This window comes from Girardinichthys multiradiatus, chromosome 15 (assembly GCF_021462225.1).
Source record: "Girardinichthys multiradiatus isolate DD_20200921_A chromosome 15, DD_fGirMul_XY1, whole genome shotgun sequence".
Lineage (NCBI taxonomy): Eukaryota > Metazoa > Chordata > Actinopteri > Cyprinodontiformes > Goodeidae > Girardinichthys > Girardinichthys multiradiatus.
Window position 1 is genome coordinate 17,360,509 of NC_061808.1, and position 20,888 is coordinate 17,381,396.

At 42.3% G+C, this 20,888-nt stretch overlaps 2 protein-coding genes across 7 annotated transcripts in view; one reads left to right on the top strand and one right to left on the bottom strand.

Annotated features, from left to right (window-relative positions):
* Positions 1-286: 286 nt before the first annotated feature.
* Positions 287-6,004, top strand: hebp2 (heme binding protein 2). Of its 2 annotated transcripts, none has more exons than XM_047387951.1 (5): positions 287-411; positions 592-719; positions 2,475-2,610; positions 3,106-3,286; positions 3,872-6,004. In XM_047387951.1, exons 2-5 carry the CDS (start codon positions 645-647, stop codon positions 4,056-4,058), a joined length of 579 nt encoding a protein of 192 aa, XP_047243907.1. In that variant the 5' UTR covers positions 287-411; positions 592-644; the 3' UTR covers positions 4,059-6,004. The 2 variants fall into 2 exon arrangements, with proteins under 2 accessions (XP_047243907.1, XP_047243908.1); XM_047387952.1 differs by having other exon boundaries at positions 338-411; positions 582-719.
* A 4,424-nt stretch (positions 6,005-10,428) lies between these two features.
* The window catches only part of nhsl1b (NHS-like 1b), a 69,514-nt gene continuing 59,054 nt past the window's right edge, over positions 10,429-20,888 (bottom strand). For all 5 annotated transcript variants that reach the window (XM_047387554.1, XM_047387553.1, XM_047387556.1 and 2 more), the window contains exons 6-8: positions 16,170-19,358; positions 14,848-14,986; positions 10,429-11,987 (exon numbers count right to left, since the gene is read on the bottom strand). In XM_047387554.1, the coding sequence (XP_047243510.1) occupies positions 11,330-11,987; positions 14,848-14,986; positions 16,170-19,358 (3,986 nt within the window). In that variant the 3' untranslated portion in view covers positions 10,429-11,329. The remainder of the gene's footprint in view (positions 11,988-14,847; positions 14,987-16,169; positions 19,359-20,888) is intronic.

The following is a 20,888-nucleotide window of genomic DNA, read 5'->3' on the forward strand; positions in this document are numbered from 1 at the left end:
AAACTATTTTTAATGGAACTTAATTTTGAGCTTTGTGATTTCTTAATGTTGTTTCGAACCTGTCAATTAAATACAATCAGCATAGATTCATTAAAAAAAAATGATTTGGTAACAACTAGATATGCAGATTAAAAGTCAGAAACCTCATTTAGGGAGTCGCTGTTTAAATTAAATTGATTAAAGATTTTATGTTTAAATCTCAGGAATTGTAATGTTAGGCTTGTAGATGTATAATTAATCCTTTTTGAAGGAGAAAAACATCCAAACGGACTTATTTCGAACCAGGTCTTTTATTCTGAAGTGTCAGTCACTCAACCAATCAGATGTCAGAGTTCTGTGACAGGAAGCGATGTTACGAAAACATTGAATTGATCGTGACGCCGTGAAGCAGAGGGTCAAACGCCCTTATCGGTAGGTAATTGTTTTATTATTATGCAGCAACGTCATAAATGCAACAGATATATTTGAAAGTGAGAAGATGAAGGTTGCTTAGTGACACACAGAAGCCAAGAAGTTAATTAGGCGTTAATGATGATGATGATGATGTAACCTCCTTGTAAAAGTTCTTACACTGACTTCAGCTTTTTGCAGGAATTTGGAAGCTGAAGATTTTCTCCAATTTGAGGACCAGCAGCCCGTCAGTCATGCTGAAAGCTATGGGACAAGTTTTATTCTCCACCGGATTGAAGAATCCTAAATTCACAGCAGAGGAGCCGAAGGTAACTTACTCCCAGTTAGATCATAAAACCAGAACTTCAGACCTTTTACTGCTCTGTTTTCCTGGCTGTCATGGGACCACTCGCCCGGTTGACAGTTAAATTATTCAGCAGTAATTCTGATTATCTTTTAACCGCTCTGCTGTATTGGTTCAGCAGAGATAAAGCTCACCTTCACTGACTGAGCCTCTCAGATAAATAAAAAGCGAGATTCAGTTTGTTTTTATCCATATAACAGTAATTCTAACTGGCCACTGTTTGTTGGGTAAATATGCACCTTGAACATGTAAACCTTCTAGAGTGGGGAGTTTTTGTTTTTTCTTCTTTTTATTAATAGCCCGTGGATATCTAAATAATCCTATATATAATGGTTTTAATATGAATAGGATGCTGCCATGTTCTAACCCAGCTACAGAATTAGTTGTTATACTAGTGAAAAACCTTTATTATATAAAAATGAATGAATTAGAAAAACAGGTTGTTGGTGGAAGAAGTATCAGACCCAAAGGTAACTCTAAAGGGGTTTGGATGAGAAAACTCTATCAATATACAGTATTTACTACTATAAACAGCTTTTTACATGTGTGGTATTAGCCATGTAAACACTAACAACTTACAATGAAAATAAAAAGTGTGCACACCCCTGATAAAAAGCCAGTTTTTGCTGAAACAACCAAATCTGATGTGGGGAAATTAAATCAAAGATAAAATAATACTTGGTTCAAGCACCTTTAGGTTCAGTTACAACGTCCAGTCTTCTTGTGTTTGAACCACTCATCAATTTTAGTAAATCTGATATAGCTGAAAGTAATTCCTAGCATTTCCAGACATTTACTCATTTGCATCTTTTAGCTAAAGCCAGAGAGTTTACAAAGGATTAAAAAGGGTCTCATTGTTCAAAGGTGTCAGTCAGGAGAAAGATGTAAAAAGTTCTCCCAGGTGTTTCTGCAACATTTATGAAAAGGCAAGACAGAAACTAGGAATAAGGAGAGAGAAGCCTTTTCTTCCAAAGAAAACATCCAGATTTGGCTAATAAATCTGAAAACCTTGTGAGAGAATGCAGAAAGTTAAACTTATTGGCTACAATTCAAAATAATACATTTAGCAACAATGTGCATCATGGAAAGAACACAAATTGGAAAGTGAAACATGGTGGTGGCGGCATCATGCTTTAGGGTACTTTCCTGTCAAGGTGGATAAAACTATGAACTGTTCTAAATAACAAATAATCGGTTTTGAAAACATTTGTCTGCTGGAAAGCTGAAGATGGAGGTGTATTTCATTTTGAAGGTGACCTCAAACATAAATAGAAATTACAAAAAGATTGGTTTCACCAGAAGAAAATTAAAGCATTGCTAAAGTCAAGGCTTAAATCGGTTAGAAAATGCACAAGTGATGCCACTGCAATACACTAAGACAACTGCCAGGGAAGACTGAAAGCTTTAAATAAATCAAAGGGTGCTTTAACCAAGCATACGATATGCACACTTATGCAACAGGGTTATTCCACATTTCTTATTTGTTTGTATGTTAAACTTGAATTAATTTATCATGGTGTCAGTTGTTAACATTACTACAACCTGTGGAGACTTTTTATGGCATTTCTAAATAATGGAGAGTAATATTTTGCAAAGTAGTGATCTGCAATTTAAGAGAAGCACATATGATATTTTGATCATTTGGGAAAAAAAGAGAGTTAACCAGAAGTGAAAACCTCACCGGCCTTAGGTCAAATGAGTGTGGGTTTTTGTTTAACAGGGACAGGACTATGAGATCCGCACCTACCATCCTGCTAAGTGGGTAAGCACCACTCTGAGTGGGATGCAAGGTGACGAATGCACGAAGACCGGCTTCCGCAGGCTCTTCAGCTACATTCAAGGCAACAACAAAAACAGTGAGTCTGTGTGAAACTGTCAGATGTACAGGGAAGGGGGGAAATAACCCTATACTTTATTACAACTTTGTTTTTGTTTTTTAAGTAGTGTATTGAACTTTACAGAAGACACCTAATTAGAATGAACCAATAGAGGGAATAAACGTGCAGATTAACTGCAGTTCGAGACAAAGAAGTTGATGAATAAATGCAAGAGAAAAGACCCTTTAGTTCCTGCTCAGCAGTTTAGGCTAGCAGCACTGCTTTTGTCTGACTCGGCAGTTTGCAGTAGCATTATTGATGATCTTATATATTGTTTGTGTTGTTTAATACTGAGGGCTGCAGCAGAGGGAGAGCGCTACCTGTAAACATGGGGTCTAATCTTTTTATCCACCATCTGTTCAGGGATCATTTCACACCAAATTTCTCATTCAAGCAGCAGAACCTAATATTCCCAACACAAGCTTGACACATCCTAAACCTCACCTGTTGCATGTTTTTTTCATGCCGCTTTAGAGGCCAAAGTGGAGATGACCGCCCCTGTGACATGCCATGTGGTCCCTGGAGCCGGTCCCGCCTGCGAATCTCAGTTTACCATATCCTTCTACATCCCAGATGAGCTTCAGGCAAATCCACCTGAGCCCAGCGACCCGGATGTGTTCATGGAGGACCGAAAAGAGTTCACCGCATATGTCAGGTATTGAACACTGATAAGAAACCAAAAAATCCAGATGGAGTGTCCTGTCCTGAAAGCTTTGGCTAACCGTGTGGTGGGTCTGGCTGCCATGCAGTGTCAGTGGCAGATTTGCTCTGGAAAAGCTGCAAGGATGCTCATGCTGATGGCATAAATTCTGATAATAATAAGAAAATATTAATAATAATGATAATGAAATACAAACACACGAAAAGCTAAATGTGTCTACTACACCCCCACCTAACCCAGGAGCAGTTCAGACCCGAATATTAAACAATTTAAATTCAAGTGTAACCCCTTGACAGCCATTGTCGCAAATTCAAACCACCACTTAGCCAAGGTTTCTTAGTTACGCATACCTAGGATGATATTGAAAGCACATTGCTGCCATCTACTGGACAGACTTATGCCCAGTTATGTCTAACTTAGCTAGTTTGCATGGTAAATACCTACATGTATACTTATTGTATGTAATATATATTAAATTACCTCTTTGGCAGATAAAACTCAAATAATATATATTTTTAAATTTTAAATCTAGTCATGGAACTAGTAAGGGCCTAATTCTACTCATATTCCTATTTCCAGGATGTATGGTGGTTTCTCCAATGACAATATGAAGCGGGAAGAGCTCCTGAAGCTTCTGGAGAGCCTGAAGAAGGACGGGGTTGAATTCGTCGACAAGCCGTATTACACGGCCGGGTACGACAGCCCCTTCAAACTGACCAACCGCAGGAACGAGGTGTGGGTCCTCAAGAAAACAGAGCAGCAGTAGAGATACAACTAACTGCAACTTAAAAATGTCTTAGAATAATGTGTTGATATATTTCCCCTGTTTGCAAGAACTTACTGATGATGACGAGACCAAACACTTGGTAGATGCAGTTGTAATAGATGTAAAATGTCCAGCAGGTGGAGCTAAGTGGAATAAAAAGTGCCTTGATTTTTTTTTTCTTTTTAAAGCACACAAAAATACATTAGTGTTTACTGGTTTAAAGGTAGATTTTACTAATTAACTGAACAATTTGTTAACATGTAATCCTGAATTTGAAAGGAGAGGTTTCCTTTTTTCATCGAGCTTGTCTGAAAGCCAGGTTTTTATAAAAAGCATCTGCTGCTATTGTTCCATCTGGACAGAAAATCTGAGAAACTAGTCCCATCTTCAGTCAGAAAGTCCCATAATGCCTGCAAAAGTTCCCAAACTTTTCCCATTTTTGCCTTAAAGCAACAAATGTGTTTTTTTTCATTGGGGTTTTATGCAATAGACCAACAAAAAGGCTTTAGATATTTTTTATTAAACAAAAACAAAGGTCTGGTGTGCCTTTCTATCCAGCACCTGTGAGTCACTATTTAAAAAAAAAAAACATCTTTTACTGCAGTTTCAGCTGCAAGTCTTCGTTGGATTTACCTACCAACTTTGCACGTCCAGACTGAGATTTTTGTTAATTCATCTTGGCTCGATCAGATTGGATGGAGATCTTCTGTAAATGGTCAAGTCTTGCCACCTTTAATTGATCTTAGATCTGGACAGGCCTCAAGTTGTTTCTACACAATATTTAGTTCCATCTTCCTGTAAACTCTGAAGAAAATCATCCCCACAGCGTGATGCCACCACCACCTTGTTTTACTATCAGCACCATGGTGTGTTCAAGATGATGTTTATTTTTCCTCCATGCAAAACATTTTGCAGATAGGCCAAAAAGGCTTTCATGTTGTTGTTGTTCTTCCACGTCTGCTGTGTCCTCCGCATGGCTCATGCTAATAGCAAATAGGACTTTTTATGTCTCCCTTGTAGCTTTTTGCCACGCTTCCATAAAGGACAGTTTGCTTGAGTGCATAAATAACAGATTCAGCTGTGAATTTCTTCAGTTCCTCCACATATACCAACAGATCTTTGAGGCCTTCAAAGTACAGCTGGATGTATTATACTTTGTTCAAATTACATGTATTTACTCGATGCAGTTGGTCACTTCTGAATGCACCGGGTGTTATTTCGGGATATCAGAGTGAAGAGGTCTGAATCCAAATACATTCCACATTTATTTAGATTGTATTTCTTAAGGTTTTGGCAAAAAAAAAAAAAGGATAATTTTCTTTCCACTTGGTCTGTCAGATAAAATCCCATTAAAATAAACTGAAGTTTCTGAATCTAATGTGACAAAATATGAAAACGTTTTGCAAACCACTGTAGAGGATATGGAAAGGTTTCCATACAAAGAGCATCTCAGTATGGAAATCAGACCTAGATCACTAGCGTTGACTCATAATTGTATCAGTACTTTTAAATTGTACTTCCTTTTTACTTTGAAGGTTTGCAGCAGATGTCTTTGCCTTGTTAGGTGTCTGTCAGTTTGATAAATCCTGGTTTATCTGGTCTCAGACGTCACCCACAGCCTCTCCTATCAGATCCAGCGTGATTACTGACTGAGTCACTATTTCTGGACTTGTCATACGACAGGAGACTCACCGTTTGTCATTTTCCTCTGCAGCTAGATGAACGTAGGCGTGTAAAGTTAGTGGGTGGTGCTGGGTGGCTCTAACCCACAAATCTTTTCGCAATTTAGACATTTAGGAGTAATCATGAGCACTAACTTGAAAATGCCCTTTTAACATGAGTAACTTTGTGTTGTAAGAGATACTACAATGTACTTGATTACTTGCTTCTGTATGATGTTGAATGTGAAGTTATTTTATCAAAAATAAAGAGCACTAATCAAATGATCAGTTATTTTTTTCATTTCTACAAACTTTACCACCAGACTTAAAAAGTTCTGATTGCCCTCCGCACTCCAACGATTGTGACCTTTTTATCAGCCGGATTAAATCTTCGCCGCTGTTTGCTTTGGCCTTTATCCCCGCTCACCCTCCTCATCCTCCTAAGGTTTATCTGCTGAGTCACTCATTTTATTTGTGGCAGGACTGTTTCCAATATCATGTTCAGACGCTCAGCAGATTTTTCTGTTTTTCTCATTTAGAGCACAAACACACCGTCTCAGTTGAATGTTCTCCAGTCAAGTGGATGTCATTTAAGGTCCTCGCTGAGGTGTAGCATTAATGCTGGGAACAAATATATGAGGTTTCCTGTTTTAATCTCAACACCAGAGATGGTGTTTTAGGTGCCTCCCTGCTGTGTGTTAAGGTGGAAGAATTAGTGTGGGAAACAGTCCTAATTCTCTATATAATAGTATGCCAGTAATGAAAAAAACAGCCTGTTATATGCTGGATAATTTTAGTTTAGTTTAGCTTGGTAACTAGATAGACTGAAGCAGTGGTTCTTAATATTGGGGTCGTGACCCCACTGGGAGTCACCAAACAACAAGTTTGAGGTTTCCTTAAAATGAAAACAAAATAAAAACAATAATGGGAAGTATGTTAATGCTAAACATGTTAGAAAAGATTAAAGAAAAACATAATACAAGTAGAAAAAACAATATATCAGTTACTTATAATGTCTGTTATTATACATCTGTTTGATTAACATTTAATGCCAGTTATTTTGGGGATTAGAAGCAAAACTAAAAGCGAAACTACTGGACTAGAGCAAGACGGCATAAATTACTAACAACAAACTAGCTGTGAAAATGATTTATACTAAACTTAGGTGAATAAACATATTTTCAAAAGACAATATCTTACACATTTTAGGCGATGCAGCACTCAGTTATCCAGTTTTCTCTTGATTAGTTCTAACCAGTGATCAGTTGGTCAAATACATAAAAATTGGATTTCCCCTTGGTTCATTAAACAGTGAGTTTTTAGTCCTTTTTTGGCCATTTTTAAATTATACAATAATTCACTTTGAATGTGTAGCAGCATATTACAGTGGTGCCCTTAAATATTGAATGTGCACAAACAAGAGGGTGGATGGATGGATGGATAGATAGATGGATAGATCCATCGGATGGACTAAAAGATGAAGAATAAATATACAATGAATGAATGAATGTACAAAAGAGGTCAGAAGGATGTTTGGATGAATGGATGAACAGATGAAAGTATACAATATTTATACTATAGGATTAAGAATAAACTACGCAAATGCAAATATTTTTCAATGGCCTTTTTTCTATTTTTCATCCTTATCCCGACCTGTTAAATACTTAAAATTCCAAAATTTCCTCTAAATGCGTAGAAACCCTGGATACAGGCTTTATGCATAAATTGGGATGTCTTGTAATACCTTCATTTACCTTTGGGATCAAAACTACATCCATCACAGAACTTGCAGCACATACTGTAGGTCTTCTTTAGTGGTCAGTGTTTGTCGCATTTACTTGCGGATTTAAAACAAAGTTAACACAAATGACGTGTTAAAACCTTTAACCTCCTTTAGTTATCAGGCTGCTCTCCTGTGAAACCAGCTCCCAGTTTTAGTCCGTGAGGCAGACACCCTGTCTACTTTTAAGGCTAGGCTTAAAACTTTCCTTTTTGATAAAGCTTATAGTTAGAGTGGCTTAGGTTATCAGGGAGGGAGCCTTCCTCCCTGTTGGTTGGAGTAAGGGGGAGTCAGGTTTAGCACTAAACCAGCTCAGTTATGGTTGAGGTGCAAACACACCCTCCATTTCTGCTACCTGTATGACCCCTTCTCTTTTCCAATGGTTATAATGAGTCTAACAGAGGGAGGTATCCCAATCCTTGTGGTTTTTAGTATAACAATGACCATCAGTGGGACCCTTTATGAGATTCCTTGAGACAACATTGTTGTAAATCAGCGCCGTTTAACTAAATAATCTGAACTGAAACTATCTCTGTAGTTATGCTGCTATAGGCTTAGGCTGCTGGAGGACATAACGACCACTTTCATCCTCTTTGCTACATTCTCACACTACTCTCCAATTTTGCATTCTTTGCTGTTATTTCAGGTTTTAACCTTGTTCTCTCTATTCTCTTCCTAGAAGCTACACCTGGCCTGACTCTGTGTCTACCTGTGACACCTTTCTGGAGAGGGGCATCGTCCAAGCTTCTGCTGGCAATAACTTAATGCTCACCTTCTACAGATGATCCACATAGCCCTATCTTTCAGTGTTTAACCCTTTCTCTCTCCTAGACATAGCTACTGAATGAGCTTCTACTGTAACACACTATGTGCTCTCTTTCAGACTCTAACCTTGAAAATTGGCTCAGAGTTTATCTGTTCTTTCTTTCTAGGTGAAACGACTAAAGGAGCTACATCCAACATTTACTTTTCCTTTCCATAGAAAGGACTCCTGGATCAGTGCTTCTTTGTTCTCTTTGTGTCTCTGCTCTGTTCTCTCAAACCCCCAAGTCGGTCGTGGCAGATGGCCGCTCACACTGAGCCTGGTTCTGCTGGAGGTTTCTTCCTGTTAAAAGGGAGTTTTTCCTCTCCACTGCCGCTACATGCATGCTCAATATGAGGGATTGCTGCAAAGTCAACGCCAGTGACTGTCCACTGTCTCTACATGCTCATCCAGGAGGAGGGAATGCTACAAGTCACTGACTGGATGCAATCTGCTGGGTTTCCTTAGACAGAAAAACCTTTTATCCAATTTGAATAAATAACTAACTCTGATTGCAATATTCAATGATTAGGATTAATTGGAATGTATGTACCTGACTGTTGTGAAGTGCCTTGAGACAACGTGTTGTGAATTGGGGCTATATAAATAAAACTCAATTGAATTGAAAACCCTGATAAAACGGATTCGCCAGGTCAGACCTGATCAGTGCATATCGGTTATAATGCCTCATGGTGAAATCTTGAAAACATGAGCTAACTGCACCAGGGAAAGAGCAAATCAAAGTTCCTCAAAAAGCCTTTTATAAAGGTTTTTACATTTTAGAAGCTTGCATTTTTAAAATCAAGCAGCATCTTATGGAGGAAATTTGGTACAACCATTCAAATAGCACCTAGACAAACACGTCCTAGTTTTCAGCTCAGCGTATCTGAAGCAGCACATTGACCAGGCTACAGTATGTTGCCAGGGTGGAAACTATTCCCGATTTCTCTGATGATCTCCTTTTTTAGTCACACCCTGTAAAGATACAGTACAGAAAGAAACGAGCTGACAGAAGGACAGCAGGAAGCGTCAGCAGTGTGACTGTAGGAGAGGGAGAGGGTATTGATTCCCATCTGACGGCCATATGGAGGCAGCTTGTGGAGGACAGGTGACTGCTGAATCAGGGGTGGAAATCCACAAAAAACTGTAAGAGATCTGTGTTTCTGTTCCTTCGAGAATACCTTTCAGAGAGGATTTTTACTGAACCTGTGGAGTCAAAACGGCTCAGTGCTGCTCAGATCCCTAATAAGATGTCCAGAAGGAGATGTAATTGATGGCCCTCCACAGAAGGTGAAGGGGGGTTAAACTTTCCAAATGACTGAGGAGCATGGGTGCCATGACCACGGCACTGATGAGGATATGATTTGGTGCGTCAGGCAGGCGGATGGCCCCGAACCACACACAGAGACGACTGAAATATTTCAATAACACCTTGTTTTATTTGTATTACACAGACATAAAAAGAAGCCTGGTGCTTCACTCCTACCTCTATCTGCCTGTCAGGCTCTAACAAACCTGCAGGACTGAGATGTTTCCAGTCACACAGAGGCTGGGTGGTCCCAGGCTGTTATGGCTGGTACATCATACACCTGTCAGTCTGGTTCAGAAATCTGAAGGGAGCACTTTTACTCAGCTGTGAGCATCAGAAACAGATCAACGTGAGTCAGGAATTAGGACAGGACCAGTAGGACTATTAAAGGAGAAATAGCTGAATATTTGCTCAAACGGAAAAATATAAACCTGGTATATATTATATGGTCCAGGTCTACAAAATATTTCAATTTACCCGATTTTATTACCAATCTTATGGTTAATCCATCCATCCTATATAAAGTCTGACCACAAAAGATTATTGTCACAGTAATGTTTTGTATTTATACTTTAAAAATGTCCTAAAAAGGGACAGACGATGGAATTTTGACATGAAAAATGTGAAGTAACCCTCCTTTTTAAGTATATTATCCCAATGCTCAGCTATGAAAAATAAATGATCTAAACAAAGCAAACAAGGCTCTAAAATTAGATAGTTTATAAAAGAATGAGTCAGACAGCATTTTAGAAATGATCGAATCCCTGAAAAAACCAAACAGATTTGTTATCAGAGAAAAACACATGCTCAGACTGAGATCAGATTACCAGCCAGTTCTGTTTAATATTAAACTCTTTGGTTACCCACATAAAAACTAAAAGAGCTCGACAATAAAATAAGATCTTTTAATATACATTTACAGGTTCATATTTAACTCCCAAACGCAACTCATAACTAAAACGACCTCTAAAACATATTTCAAAGTCACAAACAAAAACAGATCTATGCACAGTGCAAAGTCTACAAACTAAAAGTCAAGATTTGTCGTTCCAGTCTTGGCTTCGTCCTCACTGATCCCATCTCTAGGTGGTAGCACGGAGCCCCCTCTGCACTTCCCATGGACCACTGAACACTTTAACAAGTGAATTGTGAGCAGAAAGTAAAAAGCTGTTGTTTCTACAGCTGAAGGTGTACCGTCGGGCTTTCTGTCTGCTGTACCTTGTCCTCAATTCGGTTTTATTTATGATGACATTTGTAAACGGTGCTGCTTGCAGTCACGTTCTAAAGCCAGGCGGTGAAAAGTAGAAACTGAGATTTACAGGCGGAGAGAAAACCACATCTTTACTTTCCAGTCTTTTGAAAAAGTTCAGCTGCAAAGTTAAACAATTTTCACTCTGCAATTCCTTCAATTCACCTTATTTTGACCCCAAATACTTGTCCTATAACTAAACTAGAAGGATTATTAAAACATTTAAATAAAGATGCCATGTGTTAAAGAATGACTTCTTTTCACAAGTAGTGAATCACTAGAAGATTGAGTAGAGACTGAAATTATAGGAGCAGAACCGTTTTTCCACTTTAGGCAGGTTTGCATGGTCCATGATCAGGTGACCACCGGCGTCACATCACTCCTTCAGAGGCAGCACAAAGGGGGCTGGAGCTCAGGGAGGCTCCTGTTCAGGACCCCTTCCAGGTTATGTTCCACATGAGTTCAGCTCATCAAGTGCCATTGGAGTCTGTAAGCATAGGGACAGTCCGGACTGCTGGTTCCGACAGATTTTCAGCAGTTTCTCCGTACTCGCTCTCACCTAGCTCCCCTTCGCGCTCGCAGATCACAGTCATGGGGCTGCTGAGGATTCTGTTCCGAGCGTTGTATTTGCTGCTGGCGGCAGAAGGAGGAGTGCGGGAGCGTCCGTACTTTGAGATGCCCATGGAGTAGGGTGAAGACGTCGGGGAGGACAGACCCAAGGCCTCATAGCGGTTCCACTCCACCTCTGTTGCCCTCTTACCTCGACTGGGAGAGTTGGAGGGGCTGTTTGGGGCCATCGGTGAGACTGGCGAAGAAAGAGCGGGGTCTAACGAGCCCTCGGAGCGTGTTCGCTGAAAGCGTGGGTCAGTGGAGCGAAGCATCTCGGCGGCAGACATCCTGAAACTGGTCTCGGAGCGGCTCCCCTTTTTGAGGAGGAGGGCCTTGAAGGTGTCGCTGCTGGTGGAGGTCTTGCGAAGGTTGCGCTGAATTGACCCCGACTGGCGGGTTAGCGATGACAGGGACACTGGAGACAGGCTGGTGGGGGTCGATGGTGGAGACTGAGATTGGCTCTCGGTTCGGGATTTGTCTTCTTCAGACTCCCTACGTCCCAGGACCTTCCGCTTTGACCTGTGGACACGAAGACAACTGGATTCATTACATGTTTAGAGAAACTCACTGCCAGTAAGTTCAAGAAGGGTCAACTAAACAGCAAAAGGTTAGGGTTGTGATAGACCAATAAGTAGTGCATAAATGAAGTGAAGTGAAAATTATAAATGAATTTTAGAAAATATTTCCACAAATAAATCTGGAAACCTTGGCATGCATTGATATTCAACTATCTCAACACTGCTTTGAAGCATGTTTTGCTGCAGATGCAAGTCTTTTTGGGTATGTCTCTGTGAGCATTGCACATCTAGAGACCAAAGGTCTGGTCCTTTCTTTTTTGCTAAATAGCTCAAGCTTAATCAGATTGGACTGAGAGCGCCTGTGAACATCAGTTTTCAAATCTGGCCGCAGATTTGTTTGCAGGGGACTGCTGGAAAGGCTCAATGTCTGCTGTTTAATTCCAATTTCAATAATTTTTTTAAATTTCAATAGGCCTTTATCTCAATGTACTAACACCTGAATGAATGTCACCTGTGATCAGAAAAACTAAACTGAAGCAGCAACAAATATGCAACCAAAGAAATGTATTTATTATTACCATGCCTTTTTAAAGAGTAAAAATCTATGTCAATGCAGAATTGCACCATAAGAGTTCAAGGCATTAAAGCAATCCTTTATGTACAAGTTAAAAGCCACAAGTTAGCCAAAATACCCATTTCACCTCAAAATGAGAATATTGTTTAAAGGTCACGTTGTGCTGAAGACTTAAAGCCTGTTTAGACCATAAATTCAGTAAGAAAGCAGTAGTAGCTGTTCTCTTATTTTTAGTTGCAGTCTAATTTTTATGTGTTTGGACCAAAGTGAATATACCAAAACACTAGAGAAAATGTCTAACTAACTTAATTTGGTTCTGGATTTTATTCATATTCAGATCCCATGCACCAGTATGTCTAGCAGCACCTCTGAGAGAACATAATTAAATGCATTGAAATGCAGCGCAGGAATCTGATGCTCAAGGTAAAGATATGAGTGAAGGACCCATGCAGAATATATAATCCTCAAGTATTCAGAAGGAAATTCCTCCATTTAGGTAGAATAACTGGAAAAAACATAAAGCTCTTGCTGAAGGTCATAAGAGGGAGGACTGAAAACATGATTGATTTATGTGAGAATTTTCTCTCTGATTTTAGAGGACTTCAAAACACATCTTTGGCCTAAATTCAATCTCGTTATAGCAGGCTCCCTCTGCAAGTTGTCACTTGAGCATTGCATAAGATAGGAAACCTGACTTCATTCGACCGTGACAACTCCACGCTGAACAGCATCAATAGATATAGAGGAGAACACACGTGCAACATGAGACAGAGCTCAGAGCACACAATTGATCTCTTCCTCCTGGCTGGTTTGGAGGGTCTTATTTAGGATGAGTTTTCTGCTTCAGCCCTGAAAAGTTTTCATCAGTCCCTGAAAACAATGAAAACTGTTTTAAGATCCAAAAATAATTAGATATATCAGCTTATCGATCAGTGATCAGAGGATCAAATACAGAAACATCTGAGATCTTTTTTCTCCTATTCATTAAAGGTATTAAATTAAAAACTTTTATGGGTGTATTAAAAATCAAATAGAGATAAGAGACGTATACCTGGGGAACAATCTCAGAAATCCTTCATTTTCGGTTTGATTTCACACTGCTACCTCTTCCAAGAAACCTGCTGCACATTCTTTCCCTCTTCAGTTTATAGTCCTTAGAAAATAAAAAATATAACTAAAAAGACAGCTCACACCTAAAACAAAACCATTTGTATCTACCAGGAAAAACCTAGTTGGTGCCTTTTAAGATTTATTTCTTAAAACAAAAAACTGTCTCTGAAATATTGCTTCAAAATTTCCAAGTTAATTTAAATCTCTGCCTATTTTGCAGCTAAAAACCTCCAATTATGATCATTAATGCTGCATGATGCTGTCCCAGTCATATAGACTGCTTTTCTGTGCAAGTGTACATATCTCTAGATATCTAGCGCTGCCAGAAAACTTCATGTCCCCCAAATCTGTGAAATTATTCTTTACGCTTCGTCCCCCTGAGGTGTTGCGGAGGAGGAGGAGGAGCATGCCGAACAAATACAAATAATTCGCCTGCGAGCTGCACACAGTCTTCATCTCTAATTAGGCTGCACAACAGCAACACCATACTTGTACACGTGATGCGATGGGTGCCATAAATACATTGAAAACCCCTCTTCTGAGCAGAGATAAAATCCCGTCAAATAAAACGCAGCGATGCTCAGGGAGAAGTCTGACTGCCGCCGCTGCCGCACTTGAGTGTGGAGCAGAAACTGGCGGGCTGCATGGGATATTTATGCGGCGCAACGTATGCAGAATGTGTCACAGAGAGCAGAAACATGAAGGTGGGAATGTCTCCAGTGGCCTCTAACCCAGATTAGGACTTGAGGGTGTTCAATAGTTAAATAATAAATGAAGAAACAGCCGTTTTTCCTCCTCTCCGGTTGAGAATGAGCAATGAAAATGTGACTAAATGAACACAGATGCCTTTATAAACATTTAATGACTCATTCTGGCTCCAGAATTGTAGCTTCTTGTCATTTCACTGGCCAGAAAAAGAGGAGTTTGCTTCAGTACCGGACAGGGTTGGATTATTAAAGTTATGCCTGAGAGGTGGAGGTGAAGGAGGAGAAATCAATGCCTAAGGAGTGATGGAGAGGAAGGAGCATATTAGTTTGTTAGGAGAGCTGAGGAAGAGGGAATTGGATGTTGACAGAAAGTATGGAAGCAGGAGCAATAACTAAGAGAAGGCTCGGCAGAACAAATTAGATTTCTGAAGTTGAAGCCTGAGATTAGGAGAGTTGTAATGAGTTCCTACCTGTGTATTACAGCAAAGAGATCCTCTGTGGTTCTGGCTCGAGTAGGAGTAGGAGTTGGGGTCACCATGTTCTCGTCAGGTGCCCCGTTTGATGACAGGGCCGGAAACGGTTCAGCCGTACTGGATTCAAAAACCTCACCTGAAGAAAAAAGCAACTTTTTTACACCTTCACAAAGAAAAAAGCAAACACACTCATGTTTCCATCCTGTCGCATTGAAATAAGCTCTATCCAAAGTGGAAGAGAGGAGGTTTCCCTGACTGTCCTCTTACATTCTCCTTCCCTCCATATGTTTTCTCCTCATCCTCCCTCGCTCAGGTCTGAGCATCAACTGCCTGCAGTCACAGTTTACACTCGCCCCTTCCTCCCCTTCATCCTTTCTACAGATCAGTTCCTCTCCCTCCACTCTGGTACGATGTAGCCCCTCCCCCCGCCAACCTCCCTCCAACCACAAAACAGAATCTCCCCTGGGACGCATGCCCCCATCGTTACCTCATATGAAGAGAGAGAGAGAGGGAGAGGGGTGGAGCGGTCCAGGAAGGACAGATTTAGCGAGATGGAAGAAGAGCCCAAAAAGAAAGGCTGAGAGAGAAAATGGACATTTAGACAGAGAGAGGTTTCCTAAACATATTTCATATCAAAATCCCATTCTTTCATCTCCAAACTCAAATATCAAGAGTTTTCAGTTCTTCTTTAGCTCATTCTTAAACTTTTAAACAAAAAAGGAATGAAGGACAGACTGAATGCACAGAATATATATGATGCGTGGGTGGATACGTGGATGGAGAAAAGGAGGGATGGATGTATAAAAGGATCGGCAGAGAGACAGACAAATAGGCGTGTGGAATAAAGATTAGTTGGACTGATTAGTTAAGGGATGGATGGAACGTTGAGACAATGAAATAAGAAATATTGTCAGGAAATACAAATTTATTTCCATACAGATTTCTTTTTTTCACACTTAACCAGATCTGGGAAATGCCTAAATTAAAGACCATGCTTTTCTAGCCTGTACAGGAACGTTCCAGAGAGATGTTGGCCAACAGAGGCGTGAGCGTGGTGGGATGGGTGAAGAAAGAAAATGTGTGTTTAAGAGAAGGTATGATTTTATGCTGCAGCGCTGCTGTCCCAGTCATAAGCTACCGTTTTCATAACCTTAAAAATACTCTAATTTCCACTCAAACGGCAGTCAGCAGCTCAACTTCTAACCACAGCAGACCACCTAATAAACCAAAAGTCTTGAAGAAGAAGAGATTTCCATCCAAGTTCATGGTTTTAGGATCTTCTCTCTTAAAAATAAATCCCAAATTGAATTCAAACTCACCTATATCATCCTCCTTGGAGCTGATGGATCCGGTTGTGCTGCTCAGTCCATCTTCTTCCTCTTCATTAGTTTCTCCATTTGGAAGTTTGTGATCAACGCTTGTATCTCCACTTGTGAAGCAGGAGTCATCCTGGTCTGGTGATGCCTCACCTCTCCCTGACAGCTCAAGGCTTTCTTTAGTATTCTCTTCATCCTGTTGCTCACTCCTCTCTATCACCTCCTCCTTTATCTGCTTGTGCAATGCATCCACTTGGTCTTCTGATTGGGTGAGAGAAACTGTATCGTGAAGCTGTGGCTGAACATGTTCGCTTGGGTTCAACGGTAAGATCAGAGAAAGCTTGGGTTTCTTGGAGACCGCCGGGGGCTTCTGTTTGATGGGGGACACTTCACAGCTGCGTGGGCGGCTGTGCAATGAGATCCCTTCCTCGTTTTCTTTACCGTTTAGCAGACAGTAACTTTGTTCTTCAGTTTTCCCATTGATGGCAGCGCTATCAGGTGTTTCATCTGTAAAACTGCAGTCCAATGATAGCTTTTCCAGAAGCTGTGACACAGGTGACGGTGGGGTCTTGGGCAAATCCTGTCCTGGACAACCAGTCAGCACTTCAGAGTAAGATGACTCCTGGTCCTGATGTTTCAGACCCAAAATGGTTTCTATTCTGGTTTCCTGAGCTTCAGTGTGGTCTAGTCTACTGGTAATTTCATTCTCTGGTCGTCTGACTGAGCGAAGCCGGACACTCTGCAGTGCAAATGGGGTGATGAGGGGCTTGGGGGACTTGGAGGGGCTATTAGAAATATCTGCCTTAGGAGGATCTTTTGCTGCCTTCTTAGGGGGTGAGGAGGATGCTGAAGCAAAAGTAGGCAGTGGAGGAGGTGGAGGGGGCCGTATGGCAGGAAGAGGCGGGGGAGGGGGTGGACTGAGGCTCCCATTAAAAGATGAGCTGGTATGGATTAGCATGTCTGGGGATGGCGGAGGAGGGAATTCTGGGGAAGTGGAGCAGGCAAGGAGGGGACTCAGTGAAGTATCCTGAGGAGGTGGAGGAGTACAACTTGGAGGGGGAGGGAAAGGTGGAGGTGCATTGAGAGGGGTGCTGGGAGCTGAGGACGAGAGCAGCAGTGGTGGAGGTGGTGGAGGGGGACCAGAGCTCTTCAGACTGTCCGAGGTGTTGGAGGACAGGGATGTAGAGGAAGAAGAGATGGAAACTGAGGAGAGGAGAGATGACTTCCTCTCTGGGACTTTGGGCTTGGGTCTGCCACCTGACGGAGATATGGGCCTGATGAATGCAGGTACCGGTGTTCCAGCCGTGGGGGTATTGGACTGGCTGGAGTAGCCGCTGGATGGGGAGGTGAGTCTATGCACCCTGTCTGGTGAGGAGCTGGAGGGTTTGGTCTTCACAGACACTTCTACCTCCTGGGTTGTAGTCCCCTTGGTCTCACCTCCATTCAGAAATTTTCCTGGATGACCCCCGGCTGTGACCTTATCTGTGGTGTGGCCAGGAGGCGTCTGAACCATCTGGTCCACTTGGTTACGCGGGTAGTCTGAGTAGTATCCCCACGAGTCAGCATAGTCAGAACGCAAGCTGCTGGTGTCGCTGGGGGTGGGTGTCACATGGCAGAGCGAGTACACGTTTGGCACGCCTCCACAGCTGGCGTTCGCTGTCAGGGAGGCTGCAGAGCTACCTGCACTGATGCTGCTCTGACTGCGTGACCGCATCACCCAGGGGTCATCGTAGTCACTGCTTGGGCTGTGCGAGGGTGAAGAGGGTGAAGCGCCCTTTCCTTCCCCCCCTCTCAGTCCCATCTGTAAGCTCTGCTGCAAGCTGGCGATCAGAGTCTCACTGAGCATGCTGCCGTTCGGCACACCTGCACCGCTGATGGCGCCTACGCCTCCGAGGGGCTTCTTCACTGCAGGCTTGCGTCTCAGAGAGTCCGTCCGAGCCGGGGGGGGCGGGGGTTTCCTGGACTTGCGAAGGGAGATGCTGCGGGAGAGGGAGCGGTCACTGTACAGACTTCCAGAATCTTCCTCACAGACTACCTCACGACACTCGTACATGCTGTGTCTAGAGGCTCGTCCAGCTGTGGGGCCGTGTCCGCTGCCATGACTTCGGGAGCGTAAGCCAGAATCCAGGTGCATAGAGGTGTAGTATCCATCGTTGTCCTGAGAGTAGAGGGAACTGGAGTCGGTTGTGGTCCTGGAAGAGTGGTCCAAGCTGCTGTAGAGCTGGTTGATGGGAGTGGAGCAACTGGAAGTCAGGGTGTGATGTGGAGCGACCACATCTTCAGGCGTGTCATAGACCGAATCCTCCTTTGGTAGGCAGTATGGCGGAGTGGGGGCCAGTGTGCTGTGGCTGTGGATGCTGCTGTCTGAGTGACCCGACTCACTAGCTGGCCTGCCAGGTATCAGACAGCTGTCCTGAGGTGTGTGCATGGGGGTAGAAGTGGCCAAAGCTGGGCTGTGGATGAAAGCTGTTGGACTGGACATCAAGGGGTTGGTGCTGGTGGAGGAAGCCTGGCTGAGTGCTCGAGATATGGGGTATGCTGAAACTGGTGACTGATTGTAGGTCTTGAGGTTGATCACCTCAGTGGAGCTAGACAAGGTGGCATTGGGGATGTAGGATGTGGAATAAGCAGCATGAGGAGAGACAACGCACGCCGTACTGCCACCCCACCCAGTGTGGGGTGTCCCTCTCACCTCTTGAGACTTCGGCCTGGGTAAAGAGTTCATCCTTGGAGTGTTCCTCATGTGCACCACCGTGTCATCAACCTGAAGCTTCCCAATCTGCCTCTGAGGTTGGTCCTCTGATTTTATGGGCGTGCTGCAATAGATGGGATCAGCACTGAGGGACACCCTGGCACCCTGTCGGGGAAGGCTATGAAAACGGGAGGGGTCTCCGTTAAACTTATGCGGTAGCATTACGACCCCCGAGCTGTCGCTGCTGGAGATGGAGATGCTTCCTGTCGAAGAGGAAGCAGATATACCAGCCATCTGAGCAGCGATTCCCTGTCCTCTCTGCGCCCGGATTCTTCTCATAGACGGGGGGACGACCTTTACTTCCTCCGTCTGGCAGCTCGAATCTCTGGTCTCTGAGTGTCGGAGGGTTGAGTTGACGCTCCCCACTCGGCCCAGAGTAGAGTACTGTCCTGGGATGAACATTGAATGTGGCCGAAGTTCTCCGCCTCGCCCTTTAGCTGCTGTGAATAAAAAAAGAAACATTTAATGTTGAAATATCTTGTTCTCTAGTTCCACAAAGCCTTCTACTCATCGGACTGGACTTTCAGATAAACTGGTCACAGGGAAAAATTACTTATTAGATTTAGCGTGACCTTGTCGCATGTGTTAATAGCATCTGGTCTTCTTCATTAAGGAGGAAATGATGATGGGAGACACTCCATTACACTTCCTCTCTGAATCGTGTTGTAGCTCAGCCTAAAAGATTACTGACCCCAACACTCACATTAACATCTAAACGAAAGACACATGAGCATGCATGTGCAATGCAAACATGCTCATTCATGATCAGAAACACAAGAACACGCACTAAATGGAGATACAGAAAATATGCATACTAACCATACTGGCTTGTACACAGTCTGACGAGTGAGTATACAGAGAAAGGATGTCTAATCTCATTTGTGGTGGTTCTTCTGTTGATGTTTGCATTCGCACACTCACTTCTGCGTCCTTTCCTTTCTCCCTCCTCCTTCTCTCCCTAAACCACACACACACCCTTTGCTAAAAGCTGGACTGACAGCTTGGCTGCTGCTGCTGCAATAGATAGATTAAGCTGCATCTCTACTTTGCAGGCAGCTCCAGTGCTAAAGGAGGGAGGGACGAAGCACTGGGACAATTACCCCGGAGCGAGTTATGCTGACACTCAAACGCTGTAGTCAAAGGGGCACTAACCAGACGTTAAAGCTTCGTTCCTATCAGTCCTGATTGATCTCAGTAACCACAGGAGAAAGAAGACAGAAAATGCTGCTACCATATGACAACTGCGGGAATTGTAAACATTAGTCATGCTGCACTGTCAGAGTACCTTGTCAGCTTAAAGAGCTTAGTGTTGCTTAACAGCCAGAAGAGTAACTAAGGTTAGAAAACCACAGAACCTTACATTGGAGCGGTTCAAATAGTTTAAGAATACAACATTCTTAAAGAACCTTATTATTTGCCATAAAATCTTCACAATTTCCAAAAATAGAAATACTCATTTTTACTAGACCAAAACAAACCTAAAGGCTGTGTTGACAACCTCAATGGAAATAAAAGCCACAAAATGACTCGAAGCATTTAATGACTGGTACTTAACTGTGGGATCGGTTTAACTGGGTGGGGGACAGCAGATATGAACATTAAATATGCATGGTTTGTCATGAGCTTCAATGTAATATACTGGGATTGTATGTGATAGACCAACACCAGTTAGTAGTTACCAATTTTGAAGTGGAAGAAAAATAATACATTGTTTTCTAAATCTTACAAGTAAAAATCTGAAAAGTCTAGCCTGCTTAGATTTTAGCCCCCCTGACTTTAATACCCCATAAATAAAATCCAGCGCCACCAATTGCCTTTAGAAGACACTTAGTACACAAAGTCCACCAAACATCCAGATGTTCTGTGAAGAGCTCAGATGTTTGTCAGAGAACATAAGTGAACAAACAGCGTCATGAAGACCAAGGGACGCAGATGTTTAAAGCAGGGTGAGGTTATAAAACGATATCAAA